This window comes from Hippocampus comes, unplaced genomic scaffold (assembly GCF_001891065.2).
Source record: "Hippocampus comes isolate QL1 unplaced genomic scaffold, H_comes_QL1_v1.1 scaffold108, whole genome shotgun sequence".
In the NCBI taxonomy this organism is placed as follows: domain Eukaryota; kingdom Metazoa; phylum Chordata; class Actinopteri; order Syngnathiformes; family Syngnathidae; genus Hippocampus; species Hippocampus comes.
The window spans coordinates 796,297-815,845 of NW_017805071.1; the positions used below are offsets into that span (position 1 = coordinate 796,297).

General features: G+C 39.8%; 1 protein-coding gene across 1 annotated transcript in view; it reads right to left on the reverse strand.

The window, feature by feature from the left end:
* The window catches only part of hpse2 (heparanase 2), a 47,129-nt gene extending 30,893 nt beyond the window's left edge, over positions 1 to 16,236 (reverse strand). The window contains exons 1-3 of the mRNA XM_019864669.1: positions 15,659 to 16,236; positions 14,373 to 14,527; positions 13,306 to 13,467 (exon numbers count right to left, since the gene is read on the reverse strand). Of these exons, the coding sequence (XP_019720228.1) occupies positions 13,306 to 13,467; positions 14,373 to 14,527; positions 15,659 to 15,945 (604 nt within the window). The 5' untranslated portion in view covers positions 15,946 to 16,236. The remainder of the gene's footprint in view (positions 1 to 13,305; positions 13,468 to 14,372; positions 14,528 to 15,658) is intronic.
* Between the last annotated feature and the right edge of the window lie 3,313 nt (positions 16,237 to 19,549).

Sequence of the window (19,549 nt, forward strand, 5' to 3'; positions counted from 1 at the left end):
TTGTCATTCATCTTTGTGTGCCTGCCGACTGCCTGAAGACAGCTTGAAAAATGATCCAGCACGACCGCGACCCGCGTGAAAATAATAATTTTCACTGCTCACCTAGAATTTTGATGGCCTGCGAGTGGATTTGTCCAAAAATGGCTCAAAAGTAAGGAACAAGGAACCAACCGTAAATCAAAACAAACGTCATATCCTATGTTAGTGTTTTATATGATAGTGGCTTTCTCAGAGAGCAAGAAATAGTTTCCAAAGCAAGTCGTTTTCACCACATCACCATTTCACAATGATCTCGCCTCAGACACACTTGGTAAACATCGGAGATTACTGCCACATATCCAGGACTTTTTTTTCTTCTTCGTTGTTGTGACGTCACTTGCCAGGGCTTGGTCTAACATCATGTCAGCTTTCACCTGCTTATCGGCTACATCTCTGAGCTGTCACAGCTTCCTGATTTCACAACACAGGTGAGCCCTCTGAGAATTGGGACAACCTTTCATTCTCGTAAACGTACACAACCTAGGAATAAACAAAGAGCAAATGGGTTCAATTCGGCGTTGGCCTTAAATTTATTGACAACGTGAAGCTAGTTAGCCCACAAAATTTCATAAATTAGCCACATCATTGCTTCAGCCACAGGGTTCAAATCGTGTGAAAAAAGTAGCACCTTATAATTCGGAATTTATGCTGCATCACAAGACCCACAACTGTCTTCTGCTTCAACGGATTTCAGATTCTGAAACGTGTTTTGTATTTTGACACATATGGAAATAAAGATGGATTGAACATGAGCAATGAATGTGTTTTACATCCCTCCATGCACTCGTGACTCCTTTTCAACACATTTCCTGAAAAAAATGTACCAAACATAGCGCTGGATAAATAGTGATGTGACGAAAGAACAATAGTGTGATGGTGTGATGTTATTTTTGTTTTGGGAAAATACTGCCAGCAACTTAAGTCTGTCATACAGTATACTTGATTTATTGCAGTCTTACAGTTAAATTTACCGGGCATATCCACTGTGCTATGGAAATAAGCATTGGGTCTTGGCAACCAGTTCAACGTGTTTCCCCTACAGCCGTAGTTGTACAATTACAGAAAGTTGAGTGGCATGAAAAGAATTAGTTCCAAATCCTGATGAGCCACCATGCGGGTGAGAACATTTTGGATTCAAGCCAGATGAATACGGAGGACCTGCTGAGCGCCAACATCTGCGCATTTGTCACATTTTGTACGAAGATGGTCCCAACTCAGCAAACCTCAAAGTCCATTTAAACCACAACCATCTGACCCATTTTCATTCAGCTGGTAACAAAAAACACGTCGGAACATGGATCCATTTCCCGACAGCTTGCCTCACAGATAGCATAAGATATGTAGCCAATTAACACCAGCGAGAGACCAGAAGAAATGCTGCTTTTTATAGGCGGTATAAAGTGTCTTAAAGAAAAAAAAAAAAGCTATTTGCCAAACAGCCATTCCAGACTTGTACACTGATGAAAGAGGATATTCTAAGGGAGATACAGGACGTCTCATTTTACTCAGAGTACAAATGTGAGGTTGTTTGCAATTTTTGTGAACAGAGCCCGGGTCCGTTTTATTTAAGGTACATTTTTTTTTTTTTTTTTTTTTTTTAAATCTAAGCATTTATTGTTCGACAACATCCCTCTGGACACACAACCTCACACATACAGTACTGCGCAATGCTTGAATAAAAGGGCACCATCACAAACTGTGCAATAACTACCGGAGATATATCCATCAGTAAGAAGACAAGGGTTAGACGTTCGCACGACAATATAATCATCTGCAGCATCAGGTACGAGTTGAGTTGGCTGAGGTGATGTGTTCTCCTTTTGGTACATCGTTGTATTTGAACTTACAACAACGCCTATCGATGTAGATCCAGATGGGTTATGCTGCAGGCCGGGCATTTCTGGCTGCACCAGATTGAGTATTTGTCTGCTTTGCCAGGGGAGCGGACAAAGCCAAGTGAAGTTCGTCAAACATCTGCTCTTGCTTAGAGGTGTCAGCCTGAGCCACTCACAGTGAAAGGTTTCGCTTGCATCTTTCACTTTCTTTGGCCACTGCAAGCAGTCTTGGAGCTTTCCTTCGGGAAGGCGTGTCGTTAGAATGCAACACTGAAAATGAAAAATCTTCCCCCACCCTCCTTTTCCATTTTGTTCTTCACTCCTCTGACTGAGGCGAATTATATTACACTTTCATGGAGTTATAAAATTTCAAGGTGTTTCATCTCACAGACTGTCAGATCATGTTCCTTCAGAGCCCTTTCAACATATGAGGATGTCGTCACTCAATAGTTACATGATTATTTCTCACCATGACCCTTTCCTAAAATGAAAAAAATATCTTCGACATCTTGAAGACCAAAGACGCGCAAGACAACAAAGAATCGTTGGCAAAGGTCACAGAAAACAATTTGGGAACACATCTGACGGTAAACGTTCATAACTCTTCTAACGAACAACTTCACTGGTGATTCATACGAAAGCATGATGTGCTGTTTGTTTTTAATAACCCAAAAACCCAAGATTAAATTCATCTCTTTGCAGGTATGAACATTAAGCTTTTGACATTTAAAAAAAACTACTCAGGGACAGAAACATATTCTGACTGTTCTCATTCACGAGTAAGCTTTTCAAACATCTCAACTGGAAATATGTTATGAGATCGACTTTAAAACAAATAAATGCATACAATGGAAGACCAAGAGAGAACATATTTAATTATTTCCATGTTAAGTCATTATTTATTACATTTTGGCACTCTCATTACCCGTGCATTATGAAATAATTGCATCTCTCATTCTGTCCCATCAAACTCAGTGGGCCAGCACGAGGCGGGACCACAGCTGATCCACCACCAGAGCTGCCAACTGTTACGGACTGTCTGCATTTTGTGAGGGAAATCACTGAAGGCTGAGTCTAATTACGGCCGTAATACTGATTGTTACGGATATTTTCAAAAATCCTGCATGACATAATAACAGAAACAAAAGTTGAAAATGAGCAAAAACAGTTTCTAGATAATTGCAATGTATGTTTGACAACAATACGCCAAGTGCAGATGCAGCATCGTTCCGCCGGCAGGCTCCAATGCTCACGCATTCCCGGTGGAAGTTAGAAGATGAGCCTTCTATTAGCCAAAAGCTAACTGATAGCTACTAGGTTCATATCAGCGGCGAGAAACAAGGATGGCGATAGAATGTGACGCTCACCTCAATTTGTACTGTAATCCAATATTAAGTCAACACGATTGTAGTATGCAGCAATGAAGGTAAAAGTAGAGTTAAAAAAGGTAAAGCTCGATCGTCATCGCGTTGCAGCATCCAGGGCAATTGAAAAGTTGATTCGCCTTCATCTTCTACCACCAAGAGTGGTCTACGGGCCAGAGTTATATACTTTCTGAGTAATGTTGATATGCGAGTTTTGCTCCTGAAGCCAGTCATGACATCAAGTTTGGTTTGCTTCAAACCCGTGCTAGGATTGTGCGTGCTAACAGCTTGTTTGGCTTCTGTGCTCGCTGTGACATGCTATGCATTTAGATCACTGGTGTCAAAGTCAAGGCCCGGGGGCCAGATCCGGCCTGTCAAGTCATTTTATGTGGCCCGCGAGAGCAAATCATGTGGGTCAACTTTCATGATCTTTGCTGAAATCTGTACCGAAGTGTTAGATTGTCATGGGTAATAAATAACGTTGAGATTTTGCATCGGCCCTCCGAGGGAAGCCATAACTCCGAAGTGGCCCACGACAAAAAAACGAGTTTGGCACCCCATCTAAATTTTATATGGTACCCGCCAAAGATCTGAATATGAGACCAAGATTCAGTGGCCATTGTTGGTCAGGGCATTATTCTCATTAACGGTACCGTATGGACTTTGAAAATAAGTCACAAATTGCTCGTTTCTCAACCGATTTTCATATGGTTTACATTTTTGATACAGTTACAACATAGGCTATAAACACACGTTTTTGATTTTTTTTTTTTTTTTTTTTGGACCAAGTATCAGAGTAGCCATCCCTTCAAAAAAAAATACAGATTGGTTGGGCCCAAGTTTGGATGTGCTTTTGATCGTGAGGGTAGCAAATTGCAATTTACAAATTTGACATTCTCTATCTCCCTCACAAAGTACAGTGCAATTTGTCTTAATATTTCAATGTTCTTTTCAGAACGCCTCTTTTCTCAACTCCCTTGCCATTGCTCCATTTTAATTTCTTCCCCTTCTATTTTTTTTTCCCTCCCTTGTTTAGCTCATGGAAAGCTGGCTGTGAATCTCCTACCCAGCAGGACACCACAGAGTGATAGATGGCCTCTGAGAAGGTCTAACAATCCAACCAGCCATATGTTCCGAGTGAAGACAAGACGATTAAAGAGGAAAATACACTAATGGCCTGACAAGAAACAATCCAAACTCTTGTGCAAGCAACATTTTTGGAGTTTACTGAAATATATGGACTTTGTTTTGGCAGGACCAAAATTCCTAATTCCAAATGTGATTAAAAAAAAAAAAAACAACAACAACAACAAGAAATTGAAGCCTCCCGAATAAATTCAGCAATTGATTAACCAGGAATTAAACGGACAGGTAGGTTTGGATTTTTGGCAGGAAGACTAAAATCATGTTAGTGAAACAAAATGATTCAATTTAGATCGTATCATGTATTACAAAAACGCACCAATCATCACGATTATGAGTCAGTGCTTTGTAAACACGTTGCTTAACTCGAGAAAAGTGTTATTGGTGGGTTAAAAAAAAAAAACGACATCAATAAAATTGATACACTGTAGGTTCAAAGACAGGGACATTCAATCTCTCACCTAAAGACTTTAACATATGAGGTGTTCACACGGCATACATTTGCATCGGTGCTGCACCGGTGTATTTTGTTGCGATATATCTTACACCGGTGTAAATTTTGTGGAGCGTTCACACGTATAAAGCTGCTTACTAAAGAGAGGCGTGTTAACTCCGGTGCAGCCACACTTGCGTTCACACGGCAGTTTCTGCGGCCGTGCAATAGGATAGTAATAATACGGAAATAAAACATGCGCATGCGTAAAGTGTACTTCCTTTTCCCCGCCTTGTTTGTGACATATCGAAAAACCATGGTTTAAACTTCTCCAGACAAATCAACGCTGTGGTCGATCAGACACCACATAAAAGGATGAGAGAGACAAAGGAAAGAAGTGCAAAATAACCAGGATGCAAGTTATGCAATACCCGTATGTAATCAATTCTTCTCACGCGTAGCGAGGCTAACCCTGTAGCGTTCCCACGTCCCATTTTATATCAGTGCTGCCCCGCAAACTAGCATTTACTCCGGAGTAAATTTTTAAACCACCTCCTGAGCAGGGCTCTGGTTTAAGCTGTTTTCAGGGACTACACCGGTATAACTTTGTACGTGTGAACGCTCTGCAGGGGGCAGCCCCGGTGCTACATCGGAGTAAAAGTTGCCATGTGAACAACCCTATAAAGACCTTAAAGTCAGACCAAAATCCACACATGCACTCACATCTCATTCGGACATTTCTTTCGTTAGACATGCGTGTATCTCTGCTAACGAAAGAGTTTACTGTCATAATACATCTGGACGCATCAAACATGAAGTGCCAAAATTCTTGTGGGGGTGGGGGAAATGTCTAAATCCTTCATTGAAAACGGTCTCGATCCATTCGAGCAGCAAGCAATCTGACATAAAATATGTTCTCGGATGACAAATGTGCAGTTCGAGTGTCAGGACAAACAATGGTTTCAAACATCCCATGCATCACGCCATTAAAATGGCATTTGTTTGCAGGTGGCTGGGCACTTGTCTTAGAGCATATTGCAAACACATGGAATTAGATCTTGTTCCCTTCTGTGATTTCACACACTGTAGGTATTCTTTCAAACATCTGGACCTGTACAGGCCATGTGGACAGCGTAAACAAAACATGAAGTAATCACCATCTCGACATGCTAAACTCATATCCAATATACAGGAACCGTAAAGAACGAACACAATCCCCAGAACGTTATTTCCAATTTGTTCAGACTACATAAAAATAAATAAATAAATAAATAAATAAAAAATTTAAAAAAAAAAAACCCCACCTAAAAACCACCATCCTAAACTTGCCAGAAAATGAGAACATTCTGGGTGGTTTCTGACATGTGGTGGACATGGGGACCCATCTGATCAGAAAAGGCGGGCAAGCATTTGGCAGAGTATGTAAAATATGACACTTTTTTTGTTGTTGTTGTCATAGAAAGGGCACGTAAAGCAGCAAGTGTCAAAGCTATTTATCAGCGTGTCGCGTTTAGTCGACATATGAAATCGAAAAGGTCAACAGTTTTGTGTGCCATTAGATTTTTTACATACCACACATTGCACAAAGTGAGTGAATCACAAACTGGTGTCAAGGCAGCTTCACTTCCAAAACTCTTACAGATGCTCAGTCCCCCCGCGGTCCGTAAAGCTTAATTGTCATTCTTGTCATGTTCCTCCTCACTTGAGTCCAATCGTTCTGAGCAATCTGGCTTCCACAGCGTTGGATGGCTGCACTTCTGTGTCAGTTCAAAAAGCAAGACGCGGTGTATTGGTGTCTGATGTCCTCTGTATGTTGTTTGGTTAAACCTAACGACTGATTAAAGGCTGTAAACATTTCGGTCACATGATACCTTGGATGTGAGATCAGACTGAGAATGAGAGAAAAAAAGAAAGGAGCTTGATGCTCACTAACATCTGCCAGAGTATAAAGCCAACTCATGACTCAACCAACAAATACATCCTTTTTTTATTTAAAGCCGATAACCTGGGTACCCAATGTACTCGCTGGACCTGCCATATATTTGGTGCATAAAAGTTTTTAACGGTTATCCCGATCTGAGAGGTTGTCTTTGCCTACGATTCTCCTGTCTTTGGTCTGCAGCACGCAAAACGTACACACCAATTACTTCGAGAATGTCCATTTGAGAATCAAAGCTTTTACTTTTTTTTTTTTTTTTTAGCAATAGTTTAATTTTTGACTTAATGTCCAAGACTGAAAAACCCCCACATCAGTCAGCCCATTTCGAAAATTACTCATGTACACTAAGCAAAAGGGGGGGGGGGGAGTAAAAACACATGGTTATCTGAAACAACATAGACTCTGAATCAAACCACATAAATCATTTCAAAATCCATGTTGAACCGCGAGCAGATGAGAGCGCCGGCGAACGCTCCGCTTGTTTGCTTTGCGCTAATGTGAACTAATGAAATACGAATATGGTATTATAATACACAATATTTCAGTGATGTTTCCAAAACTTGGCCAAAACGGTTACTTTTATTAAGGACCTCGAAAATGCTATTTTAATTTTTTCAATTTCCATAATTTTTCAAATTTTTCATGAGGGTACGAACCCTGTAGAATGTAACCCAAATCATGAAGAATATTCAGAAATTTTACTTTTATTAATGCTGCAAAGAGGAGGTTTTTTTTTAATATTAAGATGGAATGGCAACATACCAAGGGGCTCCTTATGGCTCTGTTTTTCTCATTTTGTCTGTCGAGGAGCGAGGATGCAGTCTCTTTGCTTGGGGGCGCTTTAATGTCTCCGATCAGGCTCATGTAGTCTTGTGAAGTCATTCCTGGTGGACTATTTCATGACACCGCTCGCCAAAATGTATTCATGCCAATCAGACAGGAGGCCACAATGGGCACATTTTTCGATGAATATTCTAATACTGACTCTTGTCTGCTGCAGACAGTAATTTACCAGAAAATGTTCCCAGATGCACATCGATGTTTGCTTGTTTTACGCATTCCTCTGATTTTATTAGCGACAAAAGCAGCTGCAGACCTCAGAATAATAATGCAAAGAACCAACAGTGCTATTAGTGGTAAGCATTCTTCCTGGCAACAGTCCGTTTTGATGGTTTTCATCCCTAAAGGCTATTATTCATGCTAAAATGATGCAAATTATCACCTGACTGTGTTTCTACAGTCCTACGGCTCTCCCATGGCTTGCCTTTCCTAAACTAAGTGAATGTAAATCCGGGGGTGACTAATCCCAAATCATCACGCGATATTTCAAAAACGAAAATCAATCGAAAATTATAGCTTGGACACGTATGTCATACGTACCTTCAAGTTTTGAGATCAAGTTTTACGAGCGCTCAATGTGGCCATCCCGGTTGCATGGACAACATCAAATCAATATGAGAAATGCTCCCAAACGTTCCTCAGATTGTCGCATTCCACTTACTATGTTGTTTTGCAACTGCTTTTCATTAGCTTAGCAATTTGCATGGCTTCCCGTTACTCTCCCCATCTTCAATTCGTCTTTGTCATATCGTTACTTACAGAAGTGCAGCTTTGTGGCTGCCGTGGAGCCGATTATGAGTGACTTATGCTAAACAGACGCCGCAAAGTTAACTTTTGCCATTGCGTCATGTTTAGCTACGCTAGCTATCCAGCCACGGCTCGTAAGTAGCAGAGGCTTCCAAAGAAGTGTGCAATAAGCACTCAGCGGAAAAGAGCGAGGTGACACGGGGCATAGAATTTTGGCCATTTTTGTCGCACTGAGCAGTGCACGGAAGGGGAGACAAAGACGTCATCGTGTATACCACGATTGGACGGTAGGATCCAAATCTCTACCTTTGGGGAAATTCATACCATATATTGACTATAATGTACGTTTGTACTTACTAGAAAGTACTTTCAAATGGAAACTCAGATGCAACTGAATTCGATGGGTGGTTTGCTATCACTCCAGCCTCAGCAGTACAATTATTCAAATAAGATTATTTGCAAAAACATATTACAGTACATGTCCTGTCGAAAGCTGGAGGGCACAGAACAGAATGAGGTCGTAGCCGAACTCTTGGTTCACAGGTTCCTGTGGTCATGGGAGATTTCCTTTGGGTGAAATTTTGACGGATGACGAGAATAACAGAACAGAAAATTCCTCAAGGTTATCTTTTGAGCCTTAAACACACGGACGCACTATTTGAGGTGGCTGGTTGGCAGACTGATGACGCCATTTTCTGGCGAGTCAAATAAACATGGGACTTTCACGTAAAATTACAATATACAGTGCAACAATAACAGTAAACCCATGAGTGATAATTAGGGAAGAGGGTTGAAATGGGGGGGCTGGAAAAAAAGTTATCGTGACCTTGTCTAGGCTCAGCCTATTTGTCCAGTGTGTGCATGTGTGTGTGTGTGTGTGTGTGTGTGTGTGTGTGTGTGTGTGTGTGTGCGCGTGCTTGTGTATGAGCTGTACGTGGACCATTATTGATAGCTCTGCCTCTAACAAGCCTGGGTCAAAGGTCAAATAGTGGTGAGTGGAAATGAGATGGAGCAAGACTGTTAAAACGGACCTTTAAAAACACTTGCTCACTCACGCTCGCACATAGAAACACGCACGCACACGCACACAGAGGATTTAGGCTGATTGTTACCAGACCATTTTAAAAACACCTCCCTTAATCCCCAACCCTTATTAGTCTTCCCACCACAAAGATGTGTGGTCTTCACACTAAAGCCTGTTTAGACAGAGTTAAGATACATGTAATAATCTGACCTCTGAGTAAACAATCACATTACTCACATGTCACTTTCAAGGTATTTTGGCCCAAATTCTTCACGAATGTACAGTGGAAACTGGAAAAGTTCAACACGACATGTTGCAGGATGCCGGTTGACCTCCTTTAGAGAAAGTAATGAAATTAGAGTCAGCAGTGCCCAAACAAAAAGGATTTTTTTGACGTCTATGCCAATTCTGATATTAGGCAGAGTAAAACTTATTTTCGGTCCCTTATTACTTACAACAATAAAGGTATCGATTACACCACAACATTTGACTGCTTTACCTTACCATGTCATGTAGTATTTCTTTATAAAAGAGAAAAGAAAAAATGTGCAAAAATCTGTTTTTTTGGGGGGGGGATGTTTGGCAGGGGGATATTTTTGAATGTCATTAACTGTGTTTTGTGTAAAAACAAAAAAAAACAAAAAAATCAAATAGCAATGACAGATTTTGCAGATTTTAAAAGCGGTGATATCAGTCAGCCGGTTAAATCGGTCGGCCATTTCGTTGGATGGGTCCAAATAACCAGTTACTTTTGCCACCATGAGATCTTTAGTTCCCTTTTTAACAGCCACACAAAAGTATACAATTTGTCACAACTGCTTTATGATAAATTGTAAAAAAAATTCAAATAAATGTATGATGCTAATGAAATCCATCCATCCGTTTTCTAATCCGCTTACCCTCACGAGAGTCACAGGCGTGCGAGAGCCTATCCCAGCTCTCTTGGGGCAGTAGGCGGGGTACACCCTAAACTGGTTGCCAGCCAATTGCAAATATTAATTAAATAATTGATCAAAATATTAACAACCAAATAAAATGTGAAATAATGTATTAAGGGGTAAATTGATTCATTATACAGTGAAATAAAATCTGACAAACAAAATCAAAGTGGGCGGGAAGGATCAATCTGATCGAACTGTTCTCCGGTATATCAAAATACAATAAATCAGCTCTGGATGAATGAGTATCTTTTTTTTTTCTAAATATTTAATTTAAATAATTCCCCTTTTGTTTTACAACTCGATCATAGGTTCACGTCTCCAAGGACACAATCCTCAGTCAGGATGCAATGAATCAGAAACATAATGCTCAAGCTATGCGGAAAACAACATGGAGCAGCGGGTTAGTATGATTACATATCACACTGCGTCAATATTTCTGAATTACGCTGTCACTATTCACATTTGAAGAATATTTCATATTTGCCTTTTATTTTTGTTTCATTTGAACAAAATGTTCACCATAACAGAGGGTTACAATTGAAACCAGACACTATGTAAATCGCTAGAGGAAAAAAGTATGACTTCAAACACAAAATTGGGTTTCGCCTCTCTCACTGTAATTTATCAAAGAGTTAGCAAAGAGACAACCACAATGTGTTTTGTTATCAATCCATCTTTACGCTATGAATGTAAACATTTTTACATTTCAAAAAAATTAATAAATCATGTGATTTATTAACTGTTTTGTTATTTTAACCCAGGAGTTCACAATTTTCTTTTGCAAGCACCGTTTGGCTTGCAAAATACCTCTGGAATACGTTCATTCTCCACAGACTTGACATTTTGCATGCTTCAAATGATGGGAAGCAACCGAACACTGACTTTGAGCGCTTGTGGTCAATTATTCAACAGATCCTGCCATTTTTCATTGCTCACACACCACTGACGTTCATGGTTAAATGCACCCTTCTCTTCTTTTCTTGGCCACACAGTTACATACATTGAGTAATCATGAGCCTCTATCATGGCGAGATGATGTAAAAATGTTGCCTCAGAGCGGTAACAGAAGATCCAGAATTTATCCACCTTTGCCCTTTTCACAGAACAACAAAGTGTGTTTAATTTCACACAGCATTCCACGTAGGGATAATGAGATGATCGGTAAGTTCATCAGAAGTGTCTGGTCAGATGCATGAAAACGCTTGTTCGAATTGCCACGAATAATACAAAGCGCAGGAGAACGGTTTTAGCTGTTAAGCCTAATTTCACAAATAGTCTTGCAGATCCATCCCATTTGTTGTTAGAGATCTACTACTACCTCCACAGGCGGAAAATTGCAGGGTCAACTTTGTTAACCACAAATCTGTGTTGGTCCTAAGAATACAGAACAGGAAGGCAGAACTGCCAACTTTTACAGCAGTTCTTCTCAAAAAGTTCGGGCGATGCCAGTGGTAGCTTTATTGACCTTGAGGAACATGCTTTTTTTTGCTATACTGAACTGAGTGAAATTGCACTCTCGCTGCAGGAGCCTGGCAATGGCACTCATTGTCAGAGTGTGTGCAGGGAGTATTTTGGACTACTTTGTTTTTGGAGGGGAGGGGTGGGGGGGGTCACCGAGATTAGGAATACGTTCAACATCCACGCCGAGCCAGCTCTGCACCTCTCTGACCATTTAGAAACTAAGAGATTGTTGGAAAACAAAAATAATAATCAAACTATTTGCAAATATTGGAAAAATGTTCTCAAAAAGTTGGGGCGATGCCAGTGGTAGCTTTTTTGACCTTGAGGAACATGCTTTTTTTTTTTTTTTGCTGTCCTGAACTGAGTGCAAACTCTAGCTGCAGGAGGTGGCAATGGCACTCATTGTCAGAGTGTGTGCAAGGAGTATTTTGGAGTACTTTTTTTTTTTTTTTTTTTTTTGGTGGTGGGGGGGCACCGAGATTAGGGATACATTCAACATACACGCCGAGCCAGCTCTGCACCTCTCTGACCATTTAGAAACTAAGAGATTGTTGGAAAACAAAAATAATAATCAAACTATTTGCAAATATTGGAAAAATTCTGAAGAAAAATCCAACTGTATATGCAGAGAAATGTTGGATTATTAACGATGGTAACACAAAACATCACTGCAGTGAACAAGATTGAGTTTGCCATAGTGCCTTATTTTGCAAATCGAACCAATGACGTCATGGATCAATCAGCAAATTATTATATTCCAACCGATCCCCGAATTTGCATTAAATGTAAAACATCTGCCAATCCAATCCAATCCAATTTAAATGACCTCATTCATCATTCGGGTATCGTGGATTCAACTCAAGTTGGTAAATTAACTTTTTCTGAAGTTGTTTTTTGTCTCATACCATTACTGAAAGAGCCAGTGGAGCTAATGTTTACAGCAGTTTTGCTCATCAAAACAAAAAAAATATGTATGCATGTGTTAATTCATCAAAAGGAGTGCACTCTGCCTCTCGAAACACCCGCACTCTCAGTCATGTTCGGGTGTCAGAATAAATTTAGGAACACACACAGCTATTCAGTGCAGGGAACAAATCCTAAAGAGACCCCACGGGAACGTTTCTTCTATAAATGCAACACCACACTGTTCCTGAATACTTCCATAGACTGCAGTCATTTCTGAAGACAAATTTCTCATTTTGCGCAGTTCCGAGTTTCCATTGCAATCAATCATTAAAAACAGCCAAAAAGGCAGCACCACAAAAATGGGGGCTCAGAGTTCTGAGGTCAACTTAAGTTAACTTAAACTGGTGGAAACAGAGAGTGTTAACTACACAGAGCTAACACACCCCTCAATCCATCCCTACATTCCTCCTCTACAATTTGCATTTGTCATTTTGAAAGCTGACAGTTTACATTGGCATGCTATGAACCCTCTGTGCGAGCATACATTGAGGCCCAAATGTGTTAAATCAAGAGAAGTCATTTTTGTCTGAAGGAAGTCATACTTTACATGCGAGTGAGCGTGGGATCTCCTACCTGTTATTGTTACATTGCTGTAGATGTTGGACAGTTGCTCCTTGAGCAGGACGAGATGTGTGCTGGCCGCCTTCTCTCGTTGAAGCTGCAGCATCATATCGGGGTGGCTTGCCACTTTGCAACCGTTCTGCTTGTCCATCGCAATGTCACTTCGCACTATATCTGCCCCCATAAAAAAAAAAAAAAGTGAAAGACAATACATTACTGTACAATATATTGCAAGTCGAGAAACACATAAATCACAGAAGAATTGCCAGAAAATAGTAAAAGCATGTAACCCACATATAATCCAACTGGAGTGGGGAGGTGGGGTTATATACTTATTGTGTCTTTTGCATCATTTGTTTTCATTAACGCTGGGAAACCTTAAACAAGAACTGAAATGGTTCCCAACCACTGCTTCTATAACATTTATGCTCCATTGTGTCATGGGTGAGCTGTTGCTTATCCCAGCTGGCAAGCCAGCCCATCACAGGCCATTGAAAACCAATCACATGCATGTTTTTGGAATGTAGGAGCAAGCCGGAGTACGGGGAAAACTCCACACATATATGGAAGATTCAAACCGCCGCAACCTCCGAACTTGAAGTCAGACGTATTAACCACTTTTGCCTTTAATATACCCAGATATTAAAATCATCTGCTGAAAATGAATGACAATTTAAATGTGCGTCATTATTGTTGTAAAACATCAACTAATGTCAAAGATAAATTTCAAAGTACTGTAAACATGTCAACTGTTTGAAAAGCATTATAAAATTTTCTGCACAAATATTAACCATTAAGTGGCAAAGACACTTTTAAACAAATAAATTAGCCAACCTTGACAAGTTTATGAGCGAACATAAACTAACTGTGGCCCTAATGGCCAACACCTGATGTAACGGAAAATTGACTTGTGTAAAAGTAAATGACTTTTGACGGGAGGAATTCATTTGGAGCACCGTTACACGGGCAAAGTGGTTGAGTTAACGTGAAACGAGAAAAACCCGGCTCTTTGAATGTGACAATGTAGACTTAAAAAGTTGTTGGTTTGTTTTTTTTTTTTTTAATTCATTTCTTTTTACCGTCGTCGTAGTTCTTCAGGTAGTAGTCGGGCCCGGGTCCTCTGTATTTAGCCAGGTTCTTCTGGTTGTTGAACTGCAGAAAGTCGGTCCTTTTACCGCCAAAGCGGAGGAAGGCTGGAGAGAGGCCTCTCGCCAAAGTCACCAGACGCTTGGAGCTGTGGGCACACTTCAGTTAGCTCTTCCGGGTTATTGTCCAAAAATAAATAAACAAATAAATACACGAATAAACACTGCGTAAAATAACCATTATTTTTTTCGTTTCTTCGTTTTTAAGGCAATGATTTGTGGCAGTTTGTTTGGCGTGTTCTACTCTAAATAGAGAGACTTTATTGAAAGTTAAATATGGAATTCAGTCGTTCAAATTCGCAATTTTTCCTGTTAGTAAATCCCTTTTTAAGGTAAACATTTTTTTTATCCTTAGATTTTCAGTTGTAATCAGATAAATATATTTTATTTATGCTTGTTATTATTTTTTTAATTTAGTAATGAGTTTTCCAATATTTTTAATCCATTTGTTTCAATGACCATCAATTCTGTTATTGTGCGACCATAATTTAAACAGAGTACTTTAAATATAAAATGTATATCATGTCTTCGTCTGTAGTATTCAATATTTACAATTTTTATGATGTAGTATATTTTCTTTTTATTGACAACATTTCGCCGAAGCAAAGGTGTCATATCTATGCAAACGTTTTTGTTCATAAGGAGGAGGTACACATGCTACATAATAACATAAGTAACTGTGTAACTGGTCATTCATTTATTATGTTTATAATTATTTGGTACATGCACATCTGTTTTGTTATTGTTTGGACGCTCTATGACAATTTAAAGTATCTCTTAAACAATATATCATTACGATAGCGAGTACTATCGTGGAAGTAAAATAGATTAACCGAAAACGGATGAGGATTTCATAACGCTTCTTCCCACTCCTTTATTTGAACATGAAAAAGTATGTCATTGTCTGGTGCTGATTTACTTTTTAATTTTTTTTAGGGGGGGTGGTTCTTTTCAACTTCAAAATAAACTGGTTCTCGTTTACATAATGTGACATAACTGCAAAAATGGGGGAATTAAACTGTTCTGCACAAAATACAAAGTTTAACCCTGAGCGATATTCTTCAAATATGACGAAGAAAATATTTTAGGAAGGGTCGAACTCAGTTTATTTATTTATTTATTTTCATTTCATGATGCGCAAATGCAATGTACAGATTGTTTTCATTTTCTTCGACAAAAAACAACATCATTTAACTTTTCGATCATTCCACAAAAGTTACCTGAGGAAGACCAGCCAGCCGTCACTGATGATAGACGGATCCAGCTGCAGCGAGAGGAAGTTCTCGCTGAGCACTCGGGTGGGACTGCGTGTGTTGACGTCCAGCAGAACCAGCGGTGTTCCCAGGGAGCCCGCCCGAGACCCGCCGACTCCCCGTCTCTGGTACATCGGGAAGGAGGGCGAGGAGAATGAAGAAGAAGAAGAAGGGGAGGAGGATGAGGTGCAGATGACTCGCAGCAGCAAAGATGCCAGCCACCAGCAGGACGATCGTGGATGTGCTCTCTGCATCTTGGAACAAGCTTGAAATCTTTCCGGGGTGTGAATGCAGATCACAGTAGAGGCTTGTCACCTTTTTCTTCACGATCTGTCTTCCTGTCCGCTTGTCTCACTTCGCCACCCCAACCCAGCTAAACACCCCCCAACTCCCGCCCCTCTGAGTCGTTTTTGGGGAGTTGCGCACCAAAGCACATGCGCAAAGGCAGCACTCGTAAGAGGCTGCAGAGGGGGGAGGAGCAAAGGAGGTCACTGTCCCTCCTGTCCTCCCCACCCTCGTGCACCACATTAAGGAAGTAATGGGAAATTAGCACCATAAGTAGTTTTTTCAGTTATTCGTACTTGAGAATTTAGCTATTGAATATTTCTGGTATTCGGATATCTAACTGAAAAGTCTATCGAATAATTGGGTATCCAACCATCCAATTTCTGATCCGCTTATCCTCACAAGGCTCGCGGGCATAGTGGAGGCTTTCCCAACTGTCTTTGGGCAGTAGGAGGGGTCCACCCTAACTGAATGCCATCCAATCACAGGCATAGACAAAAAATTCAAGCTCACAATCATTGCCAGGGACAATTTCGAGTGTTCTATTAACCTGCCACACATCTTTTTGGAATGTGGGAGGAAACCGGAGTACCCGAAGAAAACCCACACAGGCACGAGGGAGAACATGCAAACTCCGCACAGGAGCCCGAATCGAACCCTGCACCTCTGCACTGTGAGGCGGACTTTTTAACCAGTCAAACAATGTTCTACCTAATCAGGTATTCAGATAAAAATAAATATATCTTTTTTTGCTTGATGAAAGATACAAAATACAAAAAACAGATTCCCACTTAATAATAACCTAACAAGTGGTTTTCAATTTTTGATAATCAACATTTTAGACCTAAATATAAACTGCATTGGAGGACACTTTTTTTCCTCTATAGAAATATGAGTGAGTATTTCGATAAATCTCCCTTTATAAATTTTGGTCCATGAGATGAAGTGACAAGTGAACAACAGTAAAGATTTTGCCGGCTGAAACAACTGACTTGGCTGGTTTATGAAAAAGTGATCAATCGGAAGGGCAACTGTCCAGGCTGTCAGCATCAAAGGTGCAGAGTCATTTAGGTCCATTAACTTGAGACCTCGCAATGGCTAGCGCTAAACGCTGGCAACAGGCGCCTTACAATACAGTGTCAGCGTAATTAAGTCATTTTTATTTTGCGTCCTTAAATTGTGATAGACATTATTTCAGGACAAAGTTGTAATGTTATCATCATTGGAAACAGTTTGTAACAGCCTAAACACAGTATGGACGACAAGTCAAGCAGGGATGGCTTTAGGATTTTTTTCTGTCCCGGGGATAAAAGACAGCTACACCGAAAATGGGGAAGCCAAGAAAATAATGTCAAAATATCTTTTAGAATATCAGATAAAATGCTGGGGGGGGAATTCACTGGGGCAACACAGATTTCTGATATGTCTATAGTCCCCCCTGGCACTGGTGTAGAGCAATCCCTGGAGTCAAATCAGTGTGGCGTGTTACTATCATGTATAGCATAAACAATTGTTGCTGCGGTGAGCTTGACTTCTTCCTGACAGTGTACACGTAAATATGCGGGTACACAAGGCAAAAGAAAAATGCCTTAAAAGTATTTTTTTTTTCCAACCGAGGTACTCAAATTGCTCGAGGAAACCTTCGAGCCCTAAACTTTACAGTTGCTTTTGTTCTCGATAAAAAAAATATATATATATCTGTACAAACTGTGAAAAAGGTAACAAGCAACAGTTACCAAACAACATGAATCATTCATACTCACGTAGGCGTAAAGTAGACAGGAACGTGCACAGATATTGATGGGGGCGGGTGCTTAAGCCCCCCCAAAATAGGGGAATGGGAATACAATTATTCACACAATCTTTTTTTTTTAAACTGTAGACCAGAAATACTTGAATTGGGTATTCATTTCTGTTGACACAATAAACCCGGTCAATAATCCTATTTACAAAGGATTGAAGGGAAGCTACAGTGGATATAAACAGTCTCCTTGTGCAAAGGGCAAAATTCTCCTAAAATATAGATAGATAGATAGATAGATAGATGGATAGATGGATAGATGGATAGATAGATAGATAGATAGATAGATAGATAGATAGATAGATAGATAGATAGATAGATAGATAAGCTCACATTTACTACTTGGTAGTTTTATCGCACTTTTGGGTTAGGCTGCGCAAGATACCCTTCTTGTACTTTTTGTAAAAATTACATGTTAATGTATTTTTTTTTACATTTTTTTGTGCTTTTGTTTACTGTACTTTCATCATCATTATTGTAATTGTACATGGTGTGTTTTACGGATGTAATTGAATACATTGACCAAGGAATAATTATACACACGTGCAGCATTGCAAAAACAGCAAAGCACTATATTTACATACTTGCTTATGTTACAGCTATTGAAATGCAGTTGTCGCATTCTTTTTTTCAAATGATTAAACTAAATCTAAGGTCGACCTCAAGTCAAAACTCAAGTAGCCCATATCCTACATGTTGCATGTATTGTATAGTGCCTTTGACCCAAATACATTCCAAAAACTCATGAGTATATAATTTTAATGCTTGATAAATAAACTTCTCGTTTGTTTGTTTAGTTTTTTTTTTTTTTTATAAACAGAATAATTATACACGGTCTATGGTATCATGAAATATTGGCGTTTCTTTGAAAGTTTAATGAATGAGTCTTTTTTTTAAATTTATGTCCCTGCACAACATATGAACTTGAATCGACTTGCGAGTGCTCAGCCTGTGCTCTCTGAGTGCCGAAAAAGTGACACGCTCATAAATATGAGGACTGGAGCATTCACGGGGGAGCACAGACAAGCGTCTGTCTCCACGGGTATAATTTTAATGCTTGATAAATAAACTTCTCGTTTGTTTGTTTAGTTTTTTTTTTTTATAAACAGAATAATTATATTTCACGGTCTATGGTATCATGAAATATTGGCGTTTCTTTGAAAGTTTAATGAATGAGTCTTTTTTTTAAATTTATGTCCCTGCACAACATATGAACTTGAATCGACTTGCGAGTGCTCAGCCTGTGCTCTCTGAGTGCCGAAAAAGTGACACGCTCATAAATATGAGGACTGGAGCATTCACGGGGGAGCACAGACAAGCGTCTGTCTCCACGGGCACTCAGCGCTGCTTTTGGGGTCATGCACGCACGCAGGTCTCACGAGCGCCAAACTGCATGAGAAACATAACAGGCCGAGTAATAAAAATAAAACAAAAAAAAACCCGATAACTTTCCAAGTTGTGACACGAAAGCTCAAAAGCTTTCATCATTGAGGTCTGAGTTTTCGCGCAGTAACTAACTTCTTTTAAAGGAAAAAAAAATCACTATTGATTGTTTAAGTCTTCACAATTTGCACCTTAACTGAAAACGTCATTCACAAGTTTACCCATGACGTGATCTGGTTTCTCGAGTATTATAGTCGCTCAACCTTTGACTACTTCATGAATAGATAAATAACCTAAACCAAAAATTTGTAACGAGATGAAGACGAGGATTTATTTTACTTTGAAGGACGTTCTCCTCATTACCAAGGCTGTAAATACCAGCAGCATGT